The sequence below is a fragment of the Lynx canadensis genome, chromosome B3 (assembly GCF_007474595.2).
Source record: "Lynx canadensis isolate LIC74 chromosome B3, mLynCan4.pri.v2, whole genome shotgun sequence".
Taxonomy (NCBI): domain Eukaryota; kingdom Metazoa; phylum Chordata; class Mammalia; order Carnivora; family Felidae; genus Lynx; species Lynx canadensis.
The window spans coordinates 37,875,017-37,899,346 of record NC_044308.2 but is presented as its reverse complement, the minus strand read 5'-3'; the positions used below and the strand labels follow the sequence as shown (position 1 = coordinate 37,899,346).

Below are 24,330 nucleotides of genomic sequence, written 5' to 3'. Positions count from 1 at the left end.
CCCCCTCCTTTTCCTTTACCGGATTTGGATCTCTCGCACATGTTTTTAATAGGCATCCTTTAATCCAAGTGTTGCCTTCTGGGTTTTATTCTGTTTTCTTTTCCTTAAACAAAACAGAAAGCCCATGCCAGCTTGGAATAGGGCTTAAAACCGAAGCCAGTCAGTGCCGTTAGTCTGGCAGGGGGCCAGTCATGAATTAAGTACCCCATGCCACTCGAGAAGTCTGGCCGATCCCACACTGGTGGGGGCAGGGGGCCGAGAATGCCAGGAGCAGGAGGTTTCCAACACCTCTGCTGCGGGAAGAGTGATCAGCATAGACTCAGTCTGGCTGGGAGCAGGGCTATTTGAAGGGAAGGCCTTGGACATTGTTGTCTGCCACTCCGGGTGTGTGGAGTCTTGGGCCTGGAGAAACGAAACCACTGTCGTGGAGGCAAATCCCTTTATCCCTTGGAGTCATCCTCCCAGAGGAGTCTTTGAGTGGCAATATCTTTGCGTCCTTTTCAAGAAGCAGCCTTATGCAAAATTGCTTCTGCATCTGTTGGAAAACTCTTCAAATTAAGGCTGGCTGGCTTGATGGATGTGGGAGGAGAGGTTGCCACCTGGCAGATTTTTGTTCAAGATTTAGTGCCAGGAGAAGCTTTGATTCCCTTGCAGAACTGGTAAGCATTGTCTGTGCATAACCAGAGCCATACAGCATATTCTCCCTTTTTGCCTCGTCTGCTAGGAAGCTCAGAGCCAAGTTGCGTGCTCTCTGGGTCCCGTTTATAATGTTATCTTTTCCAGGGTCCTTTTTATTTCTCTGGTACTTAATCATGGTGTGGCTAAGTCATTTGGTGGGGGGGGGGGGGGTGGGGAAGAGGGCATACGTTTAAAAAGAGTTTGCCACTCAAGGCAGAACCCAGAAGTGGTGACCATACATTTTGGTCTGTAGCTCTTCTTGCAGAAGTGCCTTGAGGAAGCAGCTGAGAGGTGACAGGAGGGACAGAGGTGAAAGGCAGGGCTAGATTTTTGTTGTCTGCAGAGGAGAGTAAATGCCTAGCCGGGGTGCTGCTCCAGGTCAGTCCTGCTCCTGAACATAGGCCAGCTCGGCCGAACAGCACTCTGTAAAATGGCACCCTTCAGACTTTGCCTTGGCCTGACTGCACTGCTCCCCCACTAAACTAGCGTCTTCTTAATTATGTGTCAGGCTTCTGAGTCCAGTGTTTTCCACCACACTGTCCAGTGTGTTTCTGCAAGCTACAGGGATGTTTGGATAAGGGCTCAGATCTGCTTGGGGGGCCCTCTTGGGTGAGGACCCCCAACCCCCTCTCTGATTCCGAGATGCCTCAAAGCCCACATTTCTCCACAGTGGTCCTGGCACCATGTTACCCAGTGGGTGGCCTGTGGCTTTTCTTCTTTTGATGGGTAGGCTGTGCCAGTGTTCCTGGGAGCCAAGCTCGCTCTCTTCCGTCTGGACTAAGCCAGAGGGTGCTAGACAAGGCTTTATAATTTGGGGTGAGGTCTCCTCTGTACTTCACTGGGGAAGCCAGGGCCAGCCCAGACCAGCCACAGCTGCCTCTTTGGGCTGACCCATGCCAGACGCACAGTGACCTAGAGTGTCTGCACCAGACGTCTTCCAGTAAAGCTGAAGGCACTGTCCAGACTGGGGAGGTTGGCACAGCGAGGTCAGCTGAACCTGCCCCCGGGCAGTGGTGGTCAGCAGCCCTTCCTCAGTACCTCTTGGCCTTGTCACAGGACCCAACCCCTTGGAGTGCTTGGATTGCACTTGGATTGCACTTGGATTTCCTAGGCATTTTTTTTTTTTTTTTTTTTTTTTTTAGGTTTCCAAAGCAACATAGCTCACATTTTAGTGACCACATTGTTTAGAATATAGCTTATCTCACTGGAATGTCGAAGCATCGAGCGCAGCCAGAGCCGGATGTGACCGCTGTGGCTCAACCCCTCCTCGGGGGCACAGGCCACAAGCCATGGTCGCTCTTGCTCCAGTCACTCCTCCGTTCCCCGTTAAAAGTAGCTTAGATTCCCTGCCTTCCTTGCTTCCTTCCCTCTATCCTGGGAAGAGAGGAAAGGGGCAGGGACACTTTGCCTTCCCTGCAGTGGAGGACAGGAGCAGGATGTTCTCAGGTTCATGTACACGATCAGTTCGATATTGGCAGCACCATTTATCGAGTGCTTGACGTGGGCCCAGCGCCTCATGTGATTTCTCCCCATCTGTTTGCAGACAGCACCCAGTGGTAAAGAGGTTTCTCCACCTGGTGGCTGCAGGGGGAGATGTGGTGGCTGAAACTTAGAGCTGGACTGGTTCACTGATAGTCACACGGCTGGTCCACGCCAGAGCAGAGAGTGCGTTCTGGTCTGCCTGGCTTCAAAGCTGGAGCTCCGTGACCTGGTTAAACATCCAAGGCAGTGGTTTTCAACCAGGGGCTCCTTTGCCCCTTCAAAGACAGCCGGCAGTGCCTGGGGCCATTTGTTACTGTCACAGCTTGGGAGGGGGAGATGTGTATGTCCTACCGGCGTTAAGTGGGTAGACACCGACCAGGGAGGCTACTGAACATCTTGTGACCTACAACGCCCCCCTCCCTCATCCCAGGCGAAGAATTATTTGGCCCACACTTTCTGGGTGTGTGTTGAATGCAGGGATGTTACGGGTCTGCACCTCCTCCCACGTGTGGTAGGTGTTCTCTTTACCTTCGAAAAGGGGTCACAGGCATTGACCCCACAAGTAGATCTGGGCCCTTTGCCCTGCAGGGGGCTCCCGGGCCCCTCCCAGAACAGCTTCTGAGTTTTGTCTCTTGTTCTTCCCACACTTCTAAAGGTCTGGTGAGCAGAGATCCCAGTGGGTTCTCACTCCAGGAAGCGGCTCGGCAGGCAGTGAGCTGGGGTCCCTGGCCAGTGCTGAGACCTGGCACAGTGAGCCCTTCCTGTCTGTCCCTCATACCAGCTCCCACAGATGCACCCTGAGTAACCACGTGCCCCCAAATATGAGAGCCAGAGCGAGTGATCTGGCTAGAGGTCCAAGGGGTGGAGTGAGAAGGGACAGGAGACTCACCAGTTCTCCGACAAGGGGGTGGATTCAAGTAGGCAGCGAGAGAGCTGAGGTGCGATGCTCCAGCCCACGTGGGGGCAGCGCGGTGCAGGGGGGTGGCCGGAAGAGGCTGGACAGGAGTGCTGGGGAGTCCTGTTAGGATGCCGTGGCACTGACGCCAGGGAGGAAGGACAGGGGCCTGGCCCAGGGCTAAGCACGGACTTGCTGAGGGATGCAGGGGGAGGACAGGGTGCCTGGGCAGGTGTGGACCAGAGTGGCCACAGGTGACAGGAGGGCTAGGGAGTCACAGGAAAGGTGATGCGGGATCATGTGAGGGGGAACCTCTAAAGAGAACCAACTCCTCTCAAGATGGCAGTTTTGCTCTGAGGAGCCCTTGGTTGAGACCACAGACTGACAGCTAGGACAAATTGAGAATTTCTCTTAGGCGAGCCTGGGTCTTAGCCACCCCTCCAGACAGCACCTGGGTATGTGCGGAAGATCGTTTCTGTAATAAGAGACGAAGACCCGGTTCACCGTGTAGACAGCACCTGGTGTCTGTGCGGTCACACCTGGCACGCGTGGAACCCCCTTGGCTGCCCCAGCCTTTTCCTTTCATGGGCTTGGATCCTGACTTGCTGCCCCACAGGCTAGGAGTGTCCAAGACTGGGCAGAGCCGAGAGCCCTTCTGGAGGCAGAGATTTGCTTCAGAAGAAAGGCTGGGAGGTGGCCGGGTAGGGTGATGTGGCACGCCGGGCCTGCCCAGTGGGCTTTCCCAGGTGTGGGTTGATGCCTGGCCCTCTTGGGGTTTGTCCAGCGCCTCCTTGGAGACTGTTCCACCCAAGGCCAGCCAGGCAGGACAGGACCTTTAGGAGCTCAAAACTAAATGAAAGTGACATGTTTTTCCAAACACTGGAGGATTTTTTTTTATCCCACTGGATTCTGCAAGTTTAATATCCTACAAGGCACAAGGGCAGAGGATTGTAACACGCTCTGAGAGGCAGAGAAACCGTCTTACGGAGCACCCAGGGGACCTCGTTGAGGAGTGTGCGACCCGGGGGCCCCTGACCCAGTCGCCTGATGTGTCTTCCCAGACCTGCAGCCTGTCACCTACTGCGAGCCAGCCTTCTGGTGCTCCATTTCCTACTACGAGCTGAACCAGCGCGTCGGGGAGACCTTCCACGCCTCCCAGCCCTCCATGACCGTGGACGGCTTCACCGACCCCTCCAACTCGGAGCGCTTCTGCCTGGGGCTGCTCTCCAATGTCAACAGGAACGCGGCTGTGGAGCTCACACGGAGGCATATCGGTAAGGATGCCACGTTTCCCCGCAGACCCCCGCCGTGGCCCCAGCAGCCACCGTGCAGTACCCACCAACCGGCACTGTGCCGCACCTCCGGGGAGCCTGGAGAGGATGCGCTCCCCCAGCCCACCCCCAAACTCTGTATGGCTTTGTTTAGGGGCCAGATGGGAAGAGTTCCCGGTGTTTGGTCATTCCCATTCAGAGACATAGATTATGTCTGAAAATGTGAAAGCCACAGAGGAAAGCATTCGCTTAAGGGAGGGGGCAAGAATGGGGAATCTATGAGAAGGGCACATCTGCAACCCTCTTCATAAACGTACCTCGTGATCGTTGGATAGGTAGATGGGGTCAGTCTTGATGGGAGTGAGCTTTTCTTTGTTCATTTCCCATATGATTATTCTAGGCTACCAGAACAACACTGGTGCTGATATTCTGCCTTCGAACACCCAGAACATAATAAAAGACGGTTTCTAGAGGAAGAAGGCATGTGTATGCCCCTTGGTTTGCTCATAAAATTATCATGCTAAGGATGTTTGTAATTCTGTGATCCCGAGTCACTCAGAAGTCCATGGAGATGGTACAGTAGGGTATTCTCAGTCCAGAGCCCCCGGGGTTGGCAGACAGGCTCCAGGGCTAGGGTTGGGTGGCAGGGGGTCTGGTCCTAAGTGAACCGGAGCACCCTTGATCTTGTCTGTATTATATCTTGGGCTTTCACAGAAGATTTCATTTGAAGAGAGGATTTTATGGTTAAGAAGAGTTTGGAAGCCATAGGTGTGGGCCCATGTGCTCATTTTCCAGGCAATAACCTGATGCCCAAGGAAGAGCAGAGCCTTGCAGAGGCTACACAGTGAGTGTGACACAGTCAGTGACAAACAGTCCCCTGCCACTGAGCCCACATCCTTCCCAGACAGCCTCCCCATGTGTTTTACTTCAAAAAAGATACTGATCCTGGGAGGCATACATCATTGTTTACTTATTCTCTTTATACTTTTCTCTATTTAAAAAAAAAATAATCTCTTATTTTTGAGAGAGAGAGTGTGTGTGGGTGGGGAAGAGGGAGACACAGAATCCGAAGCAGGTTCCAGGCTCTGAGCTGTCAGCCCAGAGCCCGATGCGGGGCTTGAACCCACAAACCGTGAAATCGTGACCTGAGCCGAAGTCGGATGCTTAACTGACTGAGCCACCCGGGCGCCCCTACTTTTCTGTATTTTTAAAACTAATATTTCAAAAATTTGCCAAAACAAAACATATTTTCGTTGTTTTGGTCTGGGTCTCCCCATCTCTGCCCGTGACCTTGACTGACCTAACACCGTGGCCCCTCCTTATGGACTCTGACTCGGCCAGCACCCCACATATTTGCGACACCAAGTCTTGCAGCACCAAACCAAGAAGAAATGGGGGTGCGGCAGTAGTGGGAGGAGGAGGCAGGGAGAACACCCAGTGGCCCCCTGGTTTCTATCCCACTTGACGTCGTGCCCGTAAACCCTGGCTCCGTTTTCCAGCCCTCTGGGCCTCTTCCCCAGAAGCAGCAACAGCGGCCTTCCCGTGCAGCAGAGGAGAACATCCCTGGCTGAGAGGAGAACTCATTGTCAGAGCATTTACGTAACTGCTTGCTCGAATTGCAGAGGCAATTTAAAAATAATTCCTGTCCATCTGGAATGGATTTAAGAGATGAAGGAAAAGTGAATGATATAAACCTATGGAATGTTTCAGAAAAATGCACTGGGGAGGGAAAGGTACAGGAGGGGCACGAAGCCATCCCTGTAAAGCGGGGCGCCTGCGAGGTCTGCTGCCTCAGGAGGAGCCCTGCAGGTCTGCTGTGTGAATTTGTGTAGCAGTAGCCGTAGTAACAGCTCGTACTTAGCGGGCGCTTAGTGTGGGTGGCACAACAGCCCTGGGAGGTAGGTATTACTGTTACCCCATCTTTCAGATGAAGAAACTGAGGCTCAGAGCATGAGTAACTGGATGGAGGCCCATGGCTAGTCCGTGGCAGAGGCCGTCGTTGAGACTTACCCCTGCCCTCGCCCCTGGTCATTTCCCTCCTCCAGCTTGAGGAACCCTTGTTTTCCCGTGTGTGGGTTTAGGCTTGGGCTCTGGGTCCTGTTTGTCTGGTGAGGCTGGCGGAGAGGCAGCCCCTCCGAGCATCGGCTCAGCTCTGCCTCCTCGGCCGGCCTCAGCTGGCCCTGGGGCCAGACGCTGCGCTGGCCTGACCCACATCTCTGTAGGGCGAGGCGTGCGGCTGTACTACATCGGAGGGGAGGTCTTCGCCGAGTGCCTCAGTGACAGTGCCATCTTTGTCCAGTCTCCCAACTGTAACCAGCGCTACGGCTGGCACCCAGCCACCGTCTGCAAGATCCCGCCAGGTAAGAGCTCTCACCCCTACCCTGCCCCGATGGCCTCTCTAGCCCCGGTGCATGCCTGGGAGAGGTTTCTGCTTTCTTACCTTGTCTCCTCCTCGCTTTTTGCGTTGCCAGCCCGGAGGTGCCTCGCTGGGGTGTTCTCTGTGGCTTCCGATCTTGCTGTGCTCTCCTTGACCCTCCAAGGAGCAGACGCAGCATCTGAAGGATCTGCCTCTGATCTGTGGGTACCTGCTTGTTGCCTCGTGCGCACAGATGCTCGGGCATTATGCTTTCTTCTTTCATTGCACAAACTCACACAGCATGTGGGCACGGTGCCAGGTGCTTGGGGGAGATGGAGGGGTGCAGGAGGCCCTGCCGCTGTCCCCACAGACCTTAAAAGACCAGCTGAGTATGTAAGACAAAGACACAAATGAGTTTAATACAAGGAAGGGTGCTGAGCACCAAAGGAGCAGCTCAGATAATTTTGAGAGACAGAATGGGAGCAGGGGAGGGACAGAGAGAGAGGGAGACACAGAATCTGAAGCAGGCTCCAGGCTCCGTCAGCACAGTGCCAGGCACGGACCCACGGACTGTGAGATCATGACCTGAGCCTAAGTCAGACGCTCAACCGACTGACCCACCCAGGCGCCCCATGGCGGAAACTCATTTAACTGCTGAGATGGACTGGGGAGAGCTTCGTGGAGAAGGCATTCAGGCGTTGAAGGCTGAGTAGACAAAGGGGTGATGGGGACCGTGAGGGCATTCAGGCAGTGGGAACACAAGCCCAGAGGCAACGGAGAGTAAGGCACATATGGATGGTACCCTGGCTGGAGGAGAGGCCACATAAGAGACAGGAAATGTTTAGAAAGTATGATGGGACCAGACCACAGAAGGCGGTCATGACAAAGTTTTACTTTTATTCTCTGGAACTCTTGAGGGTTTTCTGAGTGGGGCTGAAAACCCCGCTGACGGGGCGGCGGGGGGGTGTTGACGACTCCCACCTATGCTCCAAGAAAGGCGGCACCCCAGGGGATGGCTTGCGAGGGGCAACACCCGAGGAAGACCGACCCATCAGGGCTTCTTGAGTTAGGAAACCAAGGCTGAGCGTCCCGGCCAGAGGGCCCTGCTCACAGGCACGCAGTCCCTGGGCTTGCTGCTGGCAGAAGGCAGACTGTGACTGGCTAGTCCTGTGTATGGCACATGTGTGGCATATGTCTTCCTGTCCGCGGGGCAGCAGATGATAGAGGAGCGATGGTTTTGGGCAATGTCAGCTTAAGAATGCCAGGAGGTCTGGGGCACCAGAGGACTGGGTGGCTCAGTCAGTTAAGTGTCTGACTCTTGATTTTGGCTCAGGCCCTGATCTCACAGTTTCATGGGTTTGAGCCCCATGCCAGGCTCCGTGCTGACAGGGCAGAGCCTGCTTCAGATGCTCTGTCTCCCTCTTTCTTTGCCCCTCCCCCCCTTTGCTCAAAACAAACCTAAACAAAAGAAGAATGCAGAAGGTCTGAAATAACAGTACTCTATATTTCCAGGGCATTGTGTGGTTGTGTTCCCAGAATACATTTATATCTTTGCTCTTAGTCCTTTCCAATCATTCTGGCTCCTTAGGAGACAAGTTCAGAGAGGTCAAGCCACCTGACCAAAGGCACAGCTAGTAAGTGGCTGAGCCAGGATGAGGCTAGAACTGTGCGACTCCCGAGCCTCGTGCTCCTCTGCTTCTTGGCTCAGCTGGGAGCCAAAACCCACTTTCTGCCCTGTGTCCCCACACATCTCCTTGGAGAAAAAAACGAGAACAGAAAGGTCCGTCGTGTTCTTGGCATTGTGGTCATTCCTTTCCCCAACCCTCCTCCCATCTTTTTGGTGAGGGCTGAGTTGGCTGTGGCGGGGTTTGTTGGCTCATGGAAGATCAGAGCCTGGAGGACCTCCGTGGCCAGCCTCTCAGAGACACGGGCTTACGACACGAAAGTGACCAGCCCAGAGTCATACAGCAAAATTAGGTGCCCAGTGTTGCCCTGCTAGTAAATGTCACCTTAGCTCACCTTTTGGGCTTTTCTAGCATGTTGCTGTTGTCTTTATTTTTCTGACACATTCCAGGCACTCAGGTGGTAGGGCCTCCGGAGATTTATTATAAACTTCATTTGTGCCTGTCTCTGGTTTTACTGCCTGGAGGGTTAGACACACATCCTCACTTCGCTGCAGATGTCACTCTGACCCAGCCATGTGCCCAAAGGCCAAAATGCGGCCCGGATCTCTTGTTCCTTCCTGGCCCCAGGGGGACTCACTAGGGAAGCCTGGGTGGAACCTGGGCCCCTCTGTTGGCGGCCTTTCATCTGGCCTACACTCCTGTCACGGCCTCCCCTTCCCCGGGTGCTCAGCCGTGCCCCACGCAGCCATGGATATTCTGGCTTGGGTCCCTTGTGTCTCTGGTCCCTGGCTTCCTGCCTTGGCCCTTTTGCCCAGGGCGAGGCCCACCTCTCTAGGCCATCTCTCTTGTTCTTGGTGGCCCGCTTTACGGTCTTCCTCAGTGTTCCGTGGCTCTCGGAGCTGGAGCCTACAGGCCAGGGTTTCACCCACCTCCACGGGTCAGCTGCACCTCCCCACTGAGGTGGGGATGGCTTCAAGGCCAAGGACCAAGTCGGCCTATCCCTAGCACGGTGTGGTGTGTGCGGCTGGCGCATGGAATGGCCGCCCTGTCACACTTCGGCCGTGTGAGTTCCACCGTCTGGATGACCCGGGGGGTGGCTTTAGCCAGGCGTGGGGGCACGGGACACGGATGTGCTCCGTCCCCACGAGCACGGTTTTCCCTCTCTCTCGGCAGGATGCAACCTGAAGATCTTCAACAACCAGGAGTTTGCCGCCCTCCTGGCTCAGTCTGTCAACCAGGGCTTCGAGGCGGTCTACCAGCTGACCCGGATGTGCACCATCCGCATGAGCTTCGTCAAAGGCTGGGGAGCAGAGTACAGGTCAGGTCGGGGGCACGCGCCACGGGGGGCCCGACTGCGGGAGACTCAGACGGCAGAGCTAGGCCAGCCCTCGCCCCAGAGACCAGAGACCAAGGATGAGGAGGAGCTGGGCACTGTTCGCCCGGTGCTGCGACCACACGTTCCGTTTCCTCCTCACCACAACCCTGGGCGGGGACGCTGGCATCACCCCCGGCGCACGGATGAGGGAACGAAGGCCTAGGCAGGGAAAGTGACTTGCCTGAGGTCACATTGTTAGTGGAAAGGCGGAGCCCAGAGCAGGGCCTCGTGGCTTCTTCCTCATTGTGTGTTTGGGGCAGACGGTTTTAGGACCACCCTTTCCAGGGAGTTAAGTCGTCCTCCCCTCCTTCCCTCCTCTGGGGCTCCGTCTTTGACTCCAGGGACCCTGAGGATCTAGGGTATTAAAATTTGAGAAGCAGCTAGAAGAGATGTGGGAAGTCAGAAAGGAACATAGTTTACTTGTTCAGAAAAGAAATGATTTTGTTTTTCTTTCAGAATTTCAGATATTGCTTTAAACATGGCACCGGTCAGTTCTACCTGATCTGCTCTATTGACTCTGTCACACCATCCTGGCTTGGGTTTAGAGAATCCTGTCCCTTTTTTTGCTCCACCTAGACGGGAGGTGTGTGCCAGGGCTGTGTGCCCCTCCTGCCCTGTGCCGCCCCTGCCCAGCCCCCGGCTTCCCCGGCAGACGCAGAGGTGCCCACACGTCAGCTGGGGCCAGTGCCTTGCAAGTGACTCCCCCCTTCTCTTCATTTTTCCAGATGTTTGGAATCCATTTTGTTTTGTAGTCATTGTGCACCCCGGCCAAACCCATTTCAATATTGGCTCTGTGCCACCGTTTATAATGAAATCCAGATGAGCATGACTTATGGAAAGTCAGATCCTCGTTAGAGGATGGCGGTCCGTAAAATCTTCTCCCATTTACCGTATTTTAGCTGCTGTTGCCTGTGTCTGCCCCATAGTGCCAGGGGGCACAGCACCTTGGCCCGTGGCGTCTCTGTGAAACCCAGGATGAGTGACCCATTGAGCAACCCAAGTGGTCGGGCCTCTCAGCAGAACTTACGGCCCAGTTATGACAGCCTAAGGGAACTAGCCAAGGCCCGAAGACCCAGCCCGAAGAGAGATTTAGCCCACCTTTTAGCCCTGGCTGAAACCATTTACGGAACAAGGATGAAGGGTTATAAAAGGAGTATTTTTTTTAGTGGGGGAGGGAGATACTTAGATGGCTGCCAGTGGGAGAGAGCCCACGGGAGGTGCTTTCACTCCCTCCTACACCCACACGTGCGTCCAGAGGACCACGCTCAGGCACCGTAGGTCAGAGAGGCACCTCAGCATCCACAGGCCCATCTCTCCACCTCTACTCGGGTGAAGCATCGGCCAGGCAAGGAGGGTGGTGGCCTTAGGCTAGCAGCCGTCTGCCTAGCGTGGCACTATGGCTCCCCCCGCCCCGAGTGCGGGGAAGAGGCCCCTTGGTGGCGGAGGAAGCCGTTCCCGGGGGACACTGTGTCACCAGGCGAGACGTACTGCCAGCACACCCGGTCCTGTACGGCGCTCCGCGTCACTGCCACCTGGCAGCCCTGAGGAGCAGCCTAACAGGCGGGTGCGGCCCCTTCCCAGAACGGTCTTGCCCTCCTCCTGCCTCTCGGGCCAAAGAGTAAGGTTTCATCCATCCTGTAAGATGACCAAAAGCAGGGAGGGCCCAGGGCCCAGGCCTCTCACCTCCAGCTGGCACCCGCACCTCCGGCCTCAGCAAGATAGCCTTTGCTCACTGGAGGCCCTTGGGAGCTCGCCTGAGGGCTGCGTCATCAACCAGCCTGAATTTAGACAAAGTGCTTTGGGGAAACGAAACGTGTGGTGTGCCTTGGTTTTTTCCAGTAATTGTTCCATGGCTCGCTCTGCTCGTAAGATTTTCCAAAATAAGTCCATAGATGGGAATTATATCAGCACATTGGGAACTGATGGCCTGTGGACTCTGTCGGCGCCTTGCGAAAAACACCCCTCGATCAGACAGACACGCGTCATCATGGCCTGCTGGGGCCCAGGGGTGCCCGTTCAGGACAGATGGGACTGAGGGAGACCTTTGCTCAGGCTGGAAGTTCTTCACCGGGCGGCCGGGGGGCTGACACAGGCAGAGGTGGGCAAGTGCGATACCCTAAAATTTGCCTTACACGTTTAACTCTTGAAGGGCTACCTCCTTTCCCAGCAAGAGAACCTGATTTACTCAAGGCTCTTCCTGGCTGGAGGAGTATGGCTTGGCCGTCTCCAATAAGTTAGTGGGATCTCCTCTAGGGCAGGGTCTAGCAAGGTGCCTTGGATATGTCTCTGGCTTTGGGAGGAAGACTCTCATGAAAGCAGGCAGAGGTGTTTTGACTTGTATGTGTGTCTTTGCGGACAATTTTGACATCTCCCACCCCACCCCTTTCTCTGTCTTGCAGGAGACAGACAGTGACCAGCACCCCCTGCTGGATTGAGCTGCACCTGAATGGGCCGTTGCAGTGGCTTGACAAGGTCCTCACCCAGATGGGCTCCCCAAGCATCCGCTGTTCCAGTGTGTCTTAGAGACATTGGGTGTGAAGGGGGAGGGTGGGAAGGGACGGGCTTGGAGGAAGAAGGCCGTGTAGGACGTGGAGAAAATTGGAACTCAACTCACTATTGTCAATGAAGAAGTTTTTCTCCCTCAATCAAGGCGGCACCAGCCTGTTTTCCAAAACACAAAAGCAAACCCAGAGATGGATCTTAGGAACAGCTGTGTCTGCTGAACACATTTGCCCTTTGGCCCCAGTTTGGAGGGCAAGAAATGGCTTCTGCTCTGGTGGCTTGAGCAAACAGGTAGTATTTCACCACCTGCCCCCTCCTCCCAGCCTCCTTCTGTTTCAATGACCGCAATCTAGGATGTCACTGTCCAACGGGAAATGGCCCTCGTTTCCGGACTGGAGTGTGAAACTCACCTTGGGTGTTCTAGGTAGAGTAGAGCCTGCAGGGCCATGAGCAAACCTCATGCCTGGCCCTCTGGCACTTTTAACAAAGGCTTCAACTGAGCCTTCCTGAGCTCCAGCACTCCGGCAGACCCCGCACCCCGGGAGCTGGACTGACTTGTGGCGGGGAGGGGGCCCGTCTGTCTCCTCTCCTCTCCGAGCGGACGGATACGTGTGAGCCGGTGTGTTCAGAGCATGCACACAGGCACAGTGGGGAAAGCTGGTGAGACACCTCCTCTCTCAAATTTGTCCTTTCTCACTTTGAACGGGTGGGAGATCTGCCGGGGCTTCTGCAATGTATAGAACATCTTCTCCCGTTGATCTCAGAGATGTGAATTACACAAAGTGCTCACACAAAGCAGGAGGCAGCGGTCCCATCGCAGTGTTTGAGCGTGGGTCTCCAGTCATCTGTAAGAGCTCGCTTGCTATCCTTCTGCATCCGGCTATCTCGGTTTACGTAGTCAGTTGCGCTAATTAAATGAGCTTTATCGTATGCTCGTTTAAATGTTTATTTTATATTAAAAAAAAAAAATCCTGGTTGGCACACTGACTGGGAAACCAGCGTGGGGCCCAGCAACCTCTCTCTCAAGGTGAAGCTGTTCCAGGTTTTGTTGAGAAGACACCTGCCAGCAGCACTTTTGGAAACTGAAATTAACAGAAGCAAATTCACCAGAAGTGAAAAATCTCAGGCCAACACAGGCAAATGAAAAGGGCTATTAAAATTGTTTTTTCTTTTTTTTTTTTCTTTTTTTTTTTTGTTTTACACCTTTGAAAACTGCAGGCTTGGTGCACAGAGGTCTGCCATCCTCCCCCTGGGATGTAAGATTATCTAGCTCACAGTAGAGGATCATCAGTGACGACTATAGCAGCTATATTGTATAATAAGTACTGTTCCCAGTGGCAATTAGTGAGAAAATGGTTATAAATTATTGCAACTGGAAAAAAAAAAAAAGCTCTCCTTTTTACTGGCCTTTTGCAGAATCCAGCAGACAGAATTGCCACTTGCAATTGGTACTTTATTCCTTGTTGCTGTTTTTGTATGAAATGACTTATCCCGTATTTTTGCATGGATTTCTACCAGGAAAAGTGAAGGGATTTCCTATGGAAGTCCTGTCTTCTTCCAGGTGAAGGGGAGAAAGTGTATACTTCTGGCAGGTAAAAACCTCAAATGTGATGACATTTCTGATGCCTTACGGAGATGTTGGGGGCTTCCTGGTGCCTCCCCGGCAGGATCCTAATGCCTCTGCAGCTCTAGCCTTATGGTTTCCAGGTAGGAGAGCTGCTGTCCAAGCTCCCTGAGGACACAGGAAGAGATGGGAGGAACACCTTGCCAGACCTACGCTTGGCTTTTCCCGGGGCTTGTTGACACAGAACCCAGAGACCACACAAAACCCCTGTTGACCTGAGAGGGTCAAATACTGCAGGTCGGAAGTTTGCCTGCTGTGCAATGATCTGTGGACTGCTTCTTCCAGGAAGCTCTGAACCTCCTGGATGTGCATTCACGCTCCGGGTCAGGTCTGAGACTCGTGGTGTGGAATATCCCATTTTGGCCTCTGCTGGTGCAATCGTGCCCTTCCTAAGAGCCAGGGCGGCGGTTCCCGAGGGCCTGAGTTCTCCACCTGCTCCATGATCCTCTGAGGACTTCCTATGGCACACAGCTGTCCTCCAGTTACTCGGGAACTAGCTTCAGGTACAGCACAACCTCGGCGACCCAGTGGCTATGCATGGATGGGGTCTTACAACCCATGATGTTCAGAGCTGAAGGCTACTTTTAGGAGGCATGAAGTTTTAGTTTTGTGTTTCTCCAAAAGCTCACTCGGCCCCTCTTCTTTATAGACTGCTCCTTGGAGGAGGATGTGAGAGGAAAATGTAGGTAAGTCCCCCTCTGGACGAAATTCAGTCCTACCCAGAGGTGAAGACCCTTCCCGTCACAGAGGCTGCCTAGGTGCTTTGGGCTTGTGTAATATTAGCGTCCTTCCTTTAAGTCACAAAGCTTGTTTTCTGAATTTGAAAAACTCGTCTGAATGGCATTTACATGTTAAAATCTTTTTAAAGGACAGTTGAAGGGGGGCAAGAGAAAACAGGGCAGTCTAGTGGGGGTGGAGGGCAGGTTTAAGCGTAGGTGTCTGGGCTCCCCTCCAAGTTGTCTTCACCTTGTGGCTCGTGCTGCCGCTGACCTGAGCCACCAGCACCGGGGTGGAGATCCTCGGCTGCACCCCAGACCCCCCGAGCCAACGTCTGTTCTCTTCCCTTTCCTCCCCCACCCCCCTTCCTAACTTTATTTAGTAACTTTGGTCCTTCCAGCACAAGCAAACGTGGGTAGCTGCCCCAGCAGGTTCGGGTTACAGGCCTGTGCTGGAACATCATCTCAGTTGGCCACTTTCCTGGCAGGCTGTAGACGATCTGACATTTTGAGACGAGCCTAGAGTCAGGAGCGGGGACTTTGACTCTTAGGAAGCACACACGAGGGCAAGGCTGCTGGCAGACTTTCCCGTCATCCTGATGTTGTCTTTCTTGTTTTTTTTTTTGACCATGATGATAATTTTTTTTTAAATCATTAACGTATTGGAATGAGCTGTAGCACGTTACCTTGTGCTTAGTTTTTTTTCTCCATCTTCCTTTGGCTTCCTAGTGCTTGGACATATTCCAGGGCTAAGTGCTTTTACTCAGAGCGCAGGAAAAGGCTTTCTTTAGGTAGTATGTGCATGCATGTATGTAGTCTGGGCAGAAGGCAGATAGGGTTTCATCCTTAGCCCCAAGCTGCCCTTTCTGAAGCTCCGGGAAGGTCTCCATAGGGCCAGGTCTCGCCTCAGGCCGCTCTCTGAAGTCCTTAAAAGGAGAGGGAGGAAAAGGAATCAGGGGACTGTTTCCAAGGGGGTTACTGGTACCAAGAGCGGGCATGAGTTGAGTTCTGGACTCTGTGGGATTTTAAGTGGCAGAGTGGGGAGTTTTCCCCCAAATCTGTGTCTGTCCTCGCTTTACTAGAAGAAAGCCTCAACACAGCTGCGGCGTACCATTTTTCTTTTTGTGTCATGAATGTTCCCTTCTAGATCATCCTTTTGAGGAATATCGGCTACTTCTCAAGAGGGTGGGAAAGCAAAAAAAAAAGACACAAGAGGATATGGTTCCCCCATGACAAGGAGGCATCCCTGGTGGAGGGGTGGCAGTCAGTGGGGAAAGGACTTTTCAGAAACACAGCTCTCACGTAAACTCGCCTATTGTGTGAACTGGATTGAGCAATGCTCTCAGTGATTCTGTAACTTTTTGTTATGCTGAAGTATAATGTACACTCTGGCATTCTGGTGTTTTTATATTTATGTAATAACTTCTTAAAACCATTCAAGACCGAGAACTATTTAATTTTTTGAAGCAAGTTGGAAAGGTCTCTCCTCCCAAGGACTGACTGTGGCTGGGAAGAGTCGGGGGCTCAGCCTCCAGAACCGACCGTTGACCCCCCCCCCCCCCCCGGCAGGCCACAGGCGAGGCAGCGATCCCGATCCCTGGGTCCCCTCCAGGCCCTTTGGGGTGGTGAGAACTTGACGCAGAGGGTTAGAGCCAGAGCCCCCTCCCTGCTGCTGTGTCGAGGCGGTCCCGGACTCTGGTGGGGTGTATCAGGGTCGGGGGACAGAGCGGGGAGGCTGTGATTACCTTCACTTCTCAGCCAGCCTGACCTTTTAATACCTTTGTAAAAAGCATGTATGTATTTATAGTGTTTTAGATTTTTCTAACTTTTGTATCTTAAGAGCAGAGCACCTGTTTAAGCATTGTACCCCTCTTGTTAAAGATCTGTGTCCTCTTTCCCCTGTAAGTACCCTTCTAATAAACTTTTCATCGAAAAGCTCCCATGCCTGGAGCTCTCATTCTTGCAGGGTGGGGAAAAGATTTGAAAGCGAGCCCTCCAACGTCAACAATGTTTCCAGCCCCCCTTCTTTCTGCCCAAGCCTCTCGTGCTCCCTGGTGGCCCTCCTCCACTCACCGAGGGTGACGTACGTGCAGGGCCAGCAGGAGCCCCTGGGTTGGCCCACCGGGGGCCTCTCCCTCGCTTCCCACACCTAAGCAACACACAGTCCGATCGCTGCGTTGGTACCTGGCACTCATTTCCTCTGTACTCAGAAGGCCTAGATGCCACCAGATGAATCCTCCCCCAGGCATGGAAGTAGTTTTAGGTTCATAAAGGTTTTCACCCCTTCCAGCTCTGAGGACTCGGTCAGCGCCTGCGCAAATACATTTTAAATCAAAAACTCCCAAGGACGGAAAGACTTGGTTGACTCTTAACACGGGCCCCGAATGACGTGGATTAAGAAATAGGGTTGGGGCGCATGGGTTGGCACAGTCGGTTAAGCGTCCGACTTCAGCCAGGTCACGATCTCGCGGTCTGTGAGTTTGAGCCCCGCGTCGGGCTCTGGGCTGATGGCTCAGAGCCTGGAGCCTGTTTCCGATTCTGTGTCTCCCTCTCTCTCTGCCCCTCCCCCGTTCATGCTCTCTCTCTGTCCCAAAAATAAATAAAAACGTTGAAGAAGAAAAAAAAAAATTAAAAAAAAAAAAAAAGAAATAGGGTCAAAATGAACAGTTTGGGCAGGGAGGCGATGGCATGGGGCTCGAGTAATCCTTTAGCCGGGCCGCTTCTACAGCATCTTCTAAGGAACTCCCCAAACACCTCCCCTACCAGGAGACAGGCCAGTTTCACAGGTGCGGCCCCTCCGGGCCTACGGATTTGCCCCCCCCCCCCCCCCCCCCCCACGAACCGCATCAATTCCTACCTTCAGAATTCCTAGTTCTGCCCTCCTGCCCCTGTCTTCCCCGTGGTTTTAGCCTCTCTTTCTCAGCAGATGACTCCAATCCCACCTCTAGCCCAAACTGTTCCTTCAGACCCACAACTTTAAATTCCAGCTGCCTAGCAAGTGGGCTCCGAACAACGGCCCCAACCCAAATCCTCTTCCGGCGCCCTCCGCACACCCCCAGTTTTTAGCAGCAGCCTCTCCCGGGTCCCTCTCCCCCATCCTCCCGAGTCCTGAACGGCTTGATGCAGCTCTCCCCTGTGCTCTCCACCCCCTGCTGACCAAGCCTCCCTTTTGTAAAGGCCCTACTGCCCGGACGTCCTGGCTCTCCTTGGCCCTCACACCGTGTCCTCTTTTTCTTGGGCCTGCGCCTACTTCTTCCGGGTTGGTGTTCCCAGACCACTGGATGCACTCTCGACATTCCTTCCTGAGTGACCTCATCTCCCCACATGATTGCAAGCCACATTAACGCTAATGACTCCCAAATCAGTATTTCTAGCCCAGACGTCAATCCCAGGCTTCGGACTTGCGTCCAACGGCCTGCTGGCTACCGGTGCTCGGGGGTGCCGCAAGTACCTCACACTCGCAACTGGAAACATGGAATTATCGCCGCCCTCATTACACGGCCTCCCTCCCCTCTGGCCTCCAGCCCCAGAAGTCACCAACACCCCGCACGCCCTAGCAGCCCTGTTTGGCCGTGCCCAGTACGTGAGGTCCTTAGCACCCGGACAACCGCACTAGCTTCCCAATGGCTCCTGGCCTCTTGCCTGCTTTCCCGGAAACGCATCTTCCACGCGCGGCCCTGTGACCCACGTGACTTGAGCCCTCCAGTCCACCGCGTAAACTCCAAAGCCTTTATTATGGGCCACCGGACTCTTGTCACTCGACCCCTATCTAGCTGTCACAGCTCGCTGGTACAGCCGGCAGCCCAGGGACAAACAGGTGGTATTCCTTACACAGCACACTCCTCTCCATGATGACAAGCCCTCTTCCCAAGTCTGCGCTCCCTGCCCCTTTGCCTAACACACCAGCAGGTCACCTGGAGAACTTTCACAAATGCTGAGACTCAGGTCAGACACCTCCTCCAGGAAGCCACTCGCAAATCTATTGCCAGGCTTCCCAACTGAGTGGTAATTGTGTTTGTCTTCCCCTCGAGGCTCTGAGTTCCTTGAGGGCAGCATTTACATCTTATTCTTGTATCCCTGGCTTCTTTGGGCCACCAAAGAATAAATCAATTAGTGCCCACAGCTAGCAGATTCTACCTTGGCAATCCTTTCCATCTACTTCCACCGTGCCCTAAGTCCTTACATATGGTTGAAGGAATGCCACCAAAATGCAGTTCCTAATTGCCTTTTCTCATAGCTCCTCTAACATCCTCCTGACCTGTGCCCCCCTCGCCCAGAGATGGAGGGTAGACGGCAGAATTACCACCCTTCTATTTCTCCATCCACGGCAAAAACCACTAAACACCATGCCGGGTCCACTCTCGGCCTCGGAATCCTTCACAACACAGCCCTACAGGCAGGTAGCGCGACTCGATTCGTTTTGGCTAAGACTGCTGCCATTTCCCAGGAATGCAGTTGTGGTTACCTGTCTCTAACGTGCTAAACCCCTTGGGCTCCTTGATTGCCTCCCAAGTAGGCACTGGTCCCACCAAGTAGTATTTCAAGGTCTTCTCCAAATTCACTCCATCCTTGTGCGCCCCGTTCCTCTCACTGGACCGGGTGGGTTTTCCCGACGTAACCCCTTGCTTTCTCTCCCCGTCCCTCTGGTTCATGCTGCAACTCCCGCTAAGAATCTGCCGCCTCCCCTCACGCTTTGGCTCCAGTTCCACCCTAGCCCCTAGCTCCGTCTGAGCACCACTTCCTCCAGTCCGTGGGTCTCCCAAGTGTGGGCCTGGCCGGCAGCATCAGTACCGCACGGGACAGTCGAAACGCATTCCCCCAGACCCCGCTGGGGACCTGCTGAACCGAAACTCTGGGCCGGCGCCCTGCGGGGGACTCGCTGTGGGCTCACGTCTGAGAAAGACTGCTCTGAGACGTACCATATGCTCCCCCCAGCCCACTCTGCGCTCGCCTTCCCACAGCAGGGGAGGCTGGTCCCAACACTTCACATGCTGCCCGGCACTCTAGCTTTCCTGGCCTCGATGCGCTTGCCCCCCGGCCCCCACCCCGCCCCCATCACCTGGGCTGGGTGATGAGCTCCCAGAGAGAACCCACACCCTTACCCAAGTCTGCGGCCTCTGCCACCCCTGCAGAGCCTGGTACCGAGAAGGTGCGCCATCAGGGCCGGACCCTGAATCCTGTTTCAGCGCTTACCTGGGTAAAGGAACAGGGGACAGCTGCTCTTCCTCAACTCTGACTCTGAAGCCTTCTAACTTCACCACTGGCGACATCCTGAGAGTTCCCCAGAGCGGCTGGATTGGCACAGACCGTGTCCTTGGGCTTCGGATGAAGAGAAGGTTCTCTCTCCCAAACTGAACTGTTTCTATAAAGTTCCTACCCCAGGCCTCCCTTAGTCCACATTTTTGTAGCACTAAAGCCACCTGGTTGATCAGAGAAAAGGGAGAGGCAAAGACGAAAAGCTTTATGTGACCTGTCACTGCTTCCCAGATTTGTGCTTGTGGGGAGAGAGGGTTTGAACCCATCAACAGATAGACACAGATATAAAAGGGTTTTGGAGGAAAAAAATCTTTTTCCTCCCAGACCTGTGTTCCAAAGATGCAGTAATGGTCACTGGGTCCAGGTTCTGAATCCATACTTTTCCAACAGGAAACAAGGTAGAACCACAAATCATTAAAAGCTGGAACGGGGCTCAGGAGTGTTCCAACAAAAGGCCCACGTTTGTTGCCGTTCCCTCTTGTCAATTCCTCGCTCTGCATGCACATCAGAGAAACACCTCAGAACAGAGCAAGACTCTTCCTATTCTAGAAGAACTTGGCTTTAGTGCTACAAACACACAAACTCAGAATAAAGACATCTACACTAAGAGCAAGACTCGTGATGTTTATGACGTAGGTGGTGCCAAAGATAAGAAACTGAGCATTTCCACGACCTTTTCTGCAACAGCTTCAATGCCAGAGACGCAAAGATGGACCGCTACCCTAAACCCTGAGTGGAATCTAAATCAAAACGTGAACTTTGCTCTGCACGCTCAGCCTGCTGCTTTTACGAGGCCTACCGATTCTGGGAGAGTTGACCATCTGGGTGTTTTGTAACCGGTCCTGCAGGAAGGTGGTACGCTTGACCAGACTTTTCACTTTCTCTGCCTAGAGTCCTCCGGTAAGATGTGGTCTTTAATGACAGAATGCCATACCTAAATTGCCTGACTGCTTTAAAATCTGGGGTGGGGGTGAAGGACGACTTGCACTGGTTACAGAATTCTCTGCAACTCTGTCTCCGTCAATCAGGACGTTCAATGAAGCAGAACCTCTGACCACGCTAGACACATGTTTGCTAAATTTAGCTTTGCATCAGCAGGCGCTCAGAATAGCTCCTCGAGCTCTCATGTTACCCTTAGACAGTGATTCTTTTAAGGCTGCTTCTCCATGGCAGGCCGCGCAGAGCAAGGGGCACTCCACGTGCTCTCTCGATGGCCATTGTTAAGAAACTGGCCCAAGGTAAGGGAATCCGGTCAGGCACAGCGAAGATGTTCACTCCCACCTCTCCGCCGCGGGAGCAGGAAATTAGCCATATATCACCTTTCACGCGTTACAAGTAGTTTGCAGTTAACGGCCTGACATGCTCGATGGTCCTTGAACCACATCCCATATTATTCAGCCGTCCAAGTCTAGCGTCCCTGAATCTCTAGCTTCTCTGAATTAGATGTGGCCAAGTTCTATAAATAGAGAGAAAGCAAACTGGTTCTGTCAATCTTCTCATACTCTGGCAGGATAACATATTTTAAAATTATAAAAATATCTATGTCTTCATCACTCTAAAATTATTACATAACACATGATTTTTGCAGGGGAAAAAAAAAAAGTTTACTTCTGTCTCTCCCTACCTTCCAACCCTCACGGACCTTCAAATGTTGTGATCATATTCAGCAAACTAGCAAACGCAAATCCAAACCAAAATTAAAGGCCTACTATGGGCCCAACTGTGTGTTACACAAATAGAGAAATGTTGGAGGTAAAAAAAAAAAAGCCGAGTCTCTCACTTTAATGCCCGGACAGACAGTCCATAGTAACTGGCGTTGGCACATTCACAGCTCATGTCAGGTTGACTGCAACTTTTACTGCACTATTAGCTTATGATCACTTTTTTTTTTTTTTTAAATGCTTACTTTTGAGAGAGAGAGAATGTGAGCAGGGGAGGGGCAGAGAGAGGGAGACACAGAATCCAAAGCAGGCTCCAGGCTCTGAACTATCAGCACAGAGCCCAACGCGGGGCTCGAATCCACAAACTGCAAGATCATGACCTGAGCCAAAGTCGGACGTTTAACCAACTAAGCCCCCCAGGTGCCCCAGTTCGTGATCACTCTTAACGTGAGCCTTTAGAAACCACTGGATACTTTTATCCCCGTGTGCCCTGGAAGGGGCCAACAGCCCCAGAAAGCTGAGGTCTTGAAAAGGTGAGTTGATATTATACATACAAGAGGTAGATTCCATGTATTTTGAGTTTGGCAGACTCTCCAATTATTCACTATTTATGCCCAATCTGAAGTAAGGCTTCCCCCAACATATGGCCTACTAAAAAACAACAAAATCATAATACACATTGGCAGACTTTATAAATAAATGATATTTTAATCACCTGGCTTTGTTTAATCCACAAAATCACATTCACGGCTTTTTCTAGTCTGTCTTCCCTAACCACATGACCTGATGTATTTTCTGGAACCCTTCATGTTTTAAGAAAACCATTCTGCCTTTCATTTTGCAACCCCAGAGCCAACTTCCCTTACATTCTTAGTAGTTAATGCAGTCACATCAAAGAAACATTGATGGAATGGTGATCAATTAGAGTCTCAGAGACCTTCAGAATAGCTTTAAAAAAAAAAAAAAAAGTCACCAAGCAAGATAACTGCCAGTGTTGCCCGTGATGGCTCTTCCTTGACCGCTCCTGTCACTGAAACCTTCCCCTCTGTGGCTGCCCTGGCCCAGAACCTGGAGCATTTCACTCCTTCCGCCATTCCTCCTGCAGTGCTTACAAGGCGGTGCACAGAGGGGTCTGAAACTTGTTTCTGCTGGTGACCTAAGGAGTTCACAGTCCACACTAGGCCAGAAGCAGCTCTCGGCCTCTGTGTCGGCAGCGGCCAGCCACGCGCCAGTCTAGAACCGTGGCAGTCACTGCCGTGGTGAAGGTTAGTGGCATGCATTTACAAAATGTCTACAAAAACAGAAATAGGAATATTTGCTGTACTTCCCGCTCTTCCTTGGAGAGGTTCCCTTTGGTGAGCAACTCCCCTAGGGTTGACCCCCTCAGCCCAGGAAGTAACACAAGGTACTCGGGTACTCGTTGCCTGACCTTTCACATCCCTTCCCGTCTTGCCCATCCTCACTGTTACTCTTTGGGCAGCGACCTGTTTGGCTCACTGAGAAGAAGAGGGGGAACCACCTCGTTTTGAGGGTATAAAGTGTGACGGCACGGCTCTGACATCTCAAGCGCTCTAAGGAAGAAGAGTTTCTTCATGGTTATACTAATGTGAAGGCCTCCGTATGCATTCACATACTGTTTCGATGGCCCAGATAGGGAATTCCTTAACTTTCTTTCTCAGTCTCACCACCCCCCACCCCGCCCGCCTCCCCCCCACAACAACTTGGTAGATGAGATTGTTTTGCCTCATCTAGTATAATCTAAGAATTCACCCTGGTTTTTTTCCATTGTTTCTAGCATGAGCTGAGACACTGTATTTCCAATGAAGTGCCCAGAAGCATTTTTCAGCTAGAGACTAACCTGAGGGCCACGGACTCTGGCTCCACCTACACTATGGCACAAATCAAGTCTGTGGCAGCTTCCTCGCCTCCCATCAAAAGCAACAAAGCTTGGAGCAGGAAGCTCCCCGAAAGCAGAAAATCCAGAAGCTAGAGGAAAAGTGGCACCAGCTCCTGACCTGTAGTAATCGAGTGTGGCCACAGAGGACACCACATAAAAGGTGAACTGGGAATGGCGTGGTGGCCTCCTTCTTCAACCGGGGCAAATCACACAGGCCCCTGAGCCTCGTTTCGCTCCCGTTCCTAGAAAAAGTGTATTTGAAAAAAACTCCCTCCTTGCTGTCATGATACTCCTCACTCCCTTAAGATATACTGCGAGAGGAAACCCCTACTATCCCCTAGTAAGAACTAAAATTAAGGGGACCCTAGAACTAAGTCAGGTGGCCATCACGATGATGGGAAGTTTGGCAGAAGAGAACTGGGTGGAGCAGGGAAGGATCTCAGGCAGTCAAACCCTAGCACAAATAATTTAGTGTTCTTCATCCGATGAAAGGCCTTCAATTTCATCTCTGTCTCCCCCAATTGCCATCCAGAAGGCCTTGGCCACCTGTGGAGAGAAGCGTGCAACACATTTTAGGCAACAGCTACATTTCAGCTTGTTTCATGTGTCAGTCAATATGCTCAACTGATCAAGACCTAAAATGCTATCCTTGCCCTCCAGCCTTCCAGCAACATGTATCAAAACCCTTGAATACCCTGACCCAGGACTTCAACTTCTAGAAATGCATACTGAGTCTAAAATCAGAGTTACGTACAAAGGTGATGGATGTGTAAGGTTATGCACAGCTTCACTATTTATAGAAGCAAAAAATGCACATGGCCTACACGTCCAAAAGGGAAATGGATAAATTAGGACACATTCATACAATGAAATACCATAAACCACATACATTTCCTGCCAAGAGCATGTGTTGCATTGGTAATAAAACAAAACAAAACAAAACTGGGAGTTTTCCAGCCCAACAGTTAAGAAGGCAAACATCCTGAGTCTCA

At 52.7% G+C, this 24,330-nt stretch overlaps 2 protein-coding genes across 4 annotated transcripts in view; one reads left to right on the top strand and one right to left on the bottom strand.

Moving 5' to 3' along the window:
• The window catches only part of SMAD3 (SMAD family member 3), a 117,772-nt gene extending 101,310 nt beyond the window's left edge, over positions 1-16,462 (top strand). For 2 of the 3 annotated variants that reach the window (XM_030317865.1, XM_030317866.1), the window contains exons 6-9: positions 4,117-4,329; positions 6,549-6,686; positions 9,481-9,625; positions 12,082-16,462. In XM_030317865.1, coding sequence (XP_030173725.1) covers positions 4,117-4,329; positions 6,549-6,686; positions 9,481-9,625; positions 12,082-12,205 — 620 coding nt within the window. In that variant the 3' untranslated portion in view covers positions 12,206-16,462. The remainder of the gene's footprint in view (positions 1-4,116; positions 4,330-6,548; positions 6,687-9,480; positions 9,626-12,081) is intronic. The other variant, XR_003969403.1, reaches the window with a different exon arrangement.
• Positions 16,463-22,126: 5,664 nt separating this feature from the next.
• The window catches only part of AAGAB (alpha and gamma adaptin binding protein), a 55,181-nt gene continuing 52,977 nt past the window's right edge, over positions 22,127-24,330 (bottom strand). Inside the window, exon 10 of the mRNA XM_030317864.1 lies at positions 22,127-23,884. Within this exon, the coding sequence (XP_030173724.1) occupies positions 23,807-23,884 (78 nt within the window). The 3' untranslated portion in view covers positions 22,127-23,806. The remainder of the gene's footprint in view (positions 23,885-24,330) is intronic.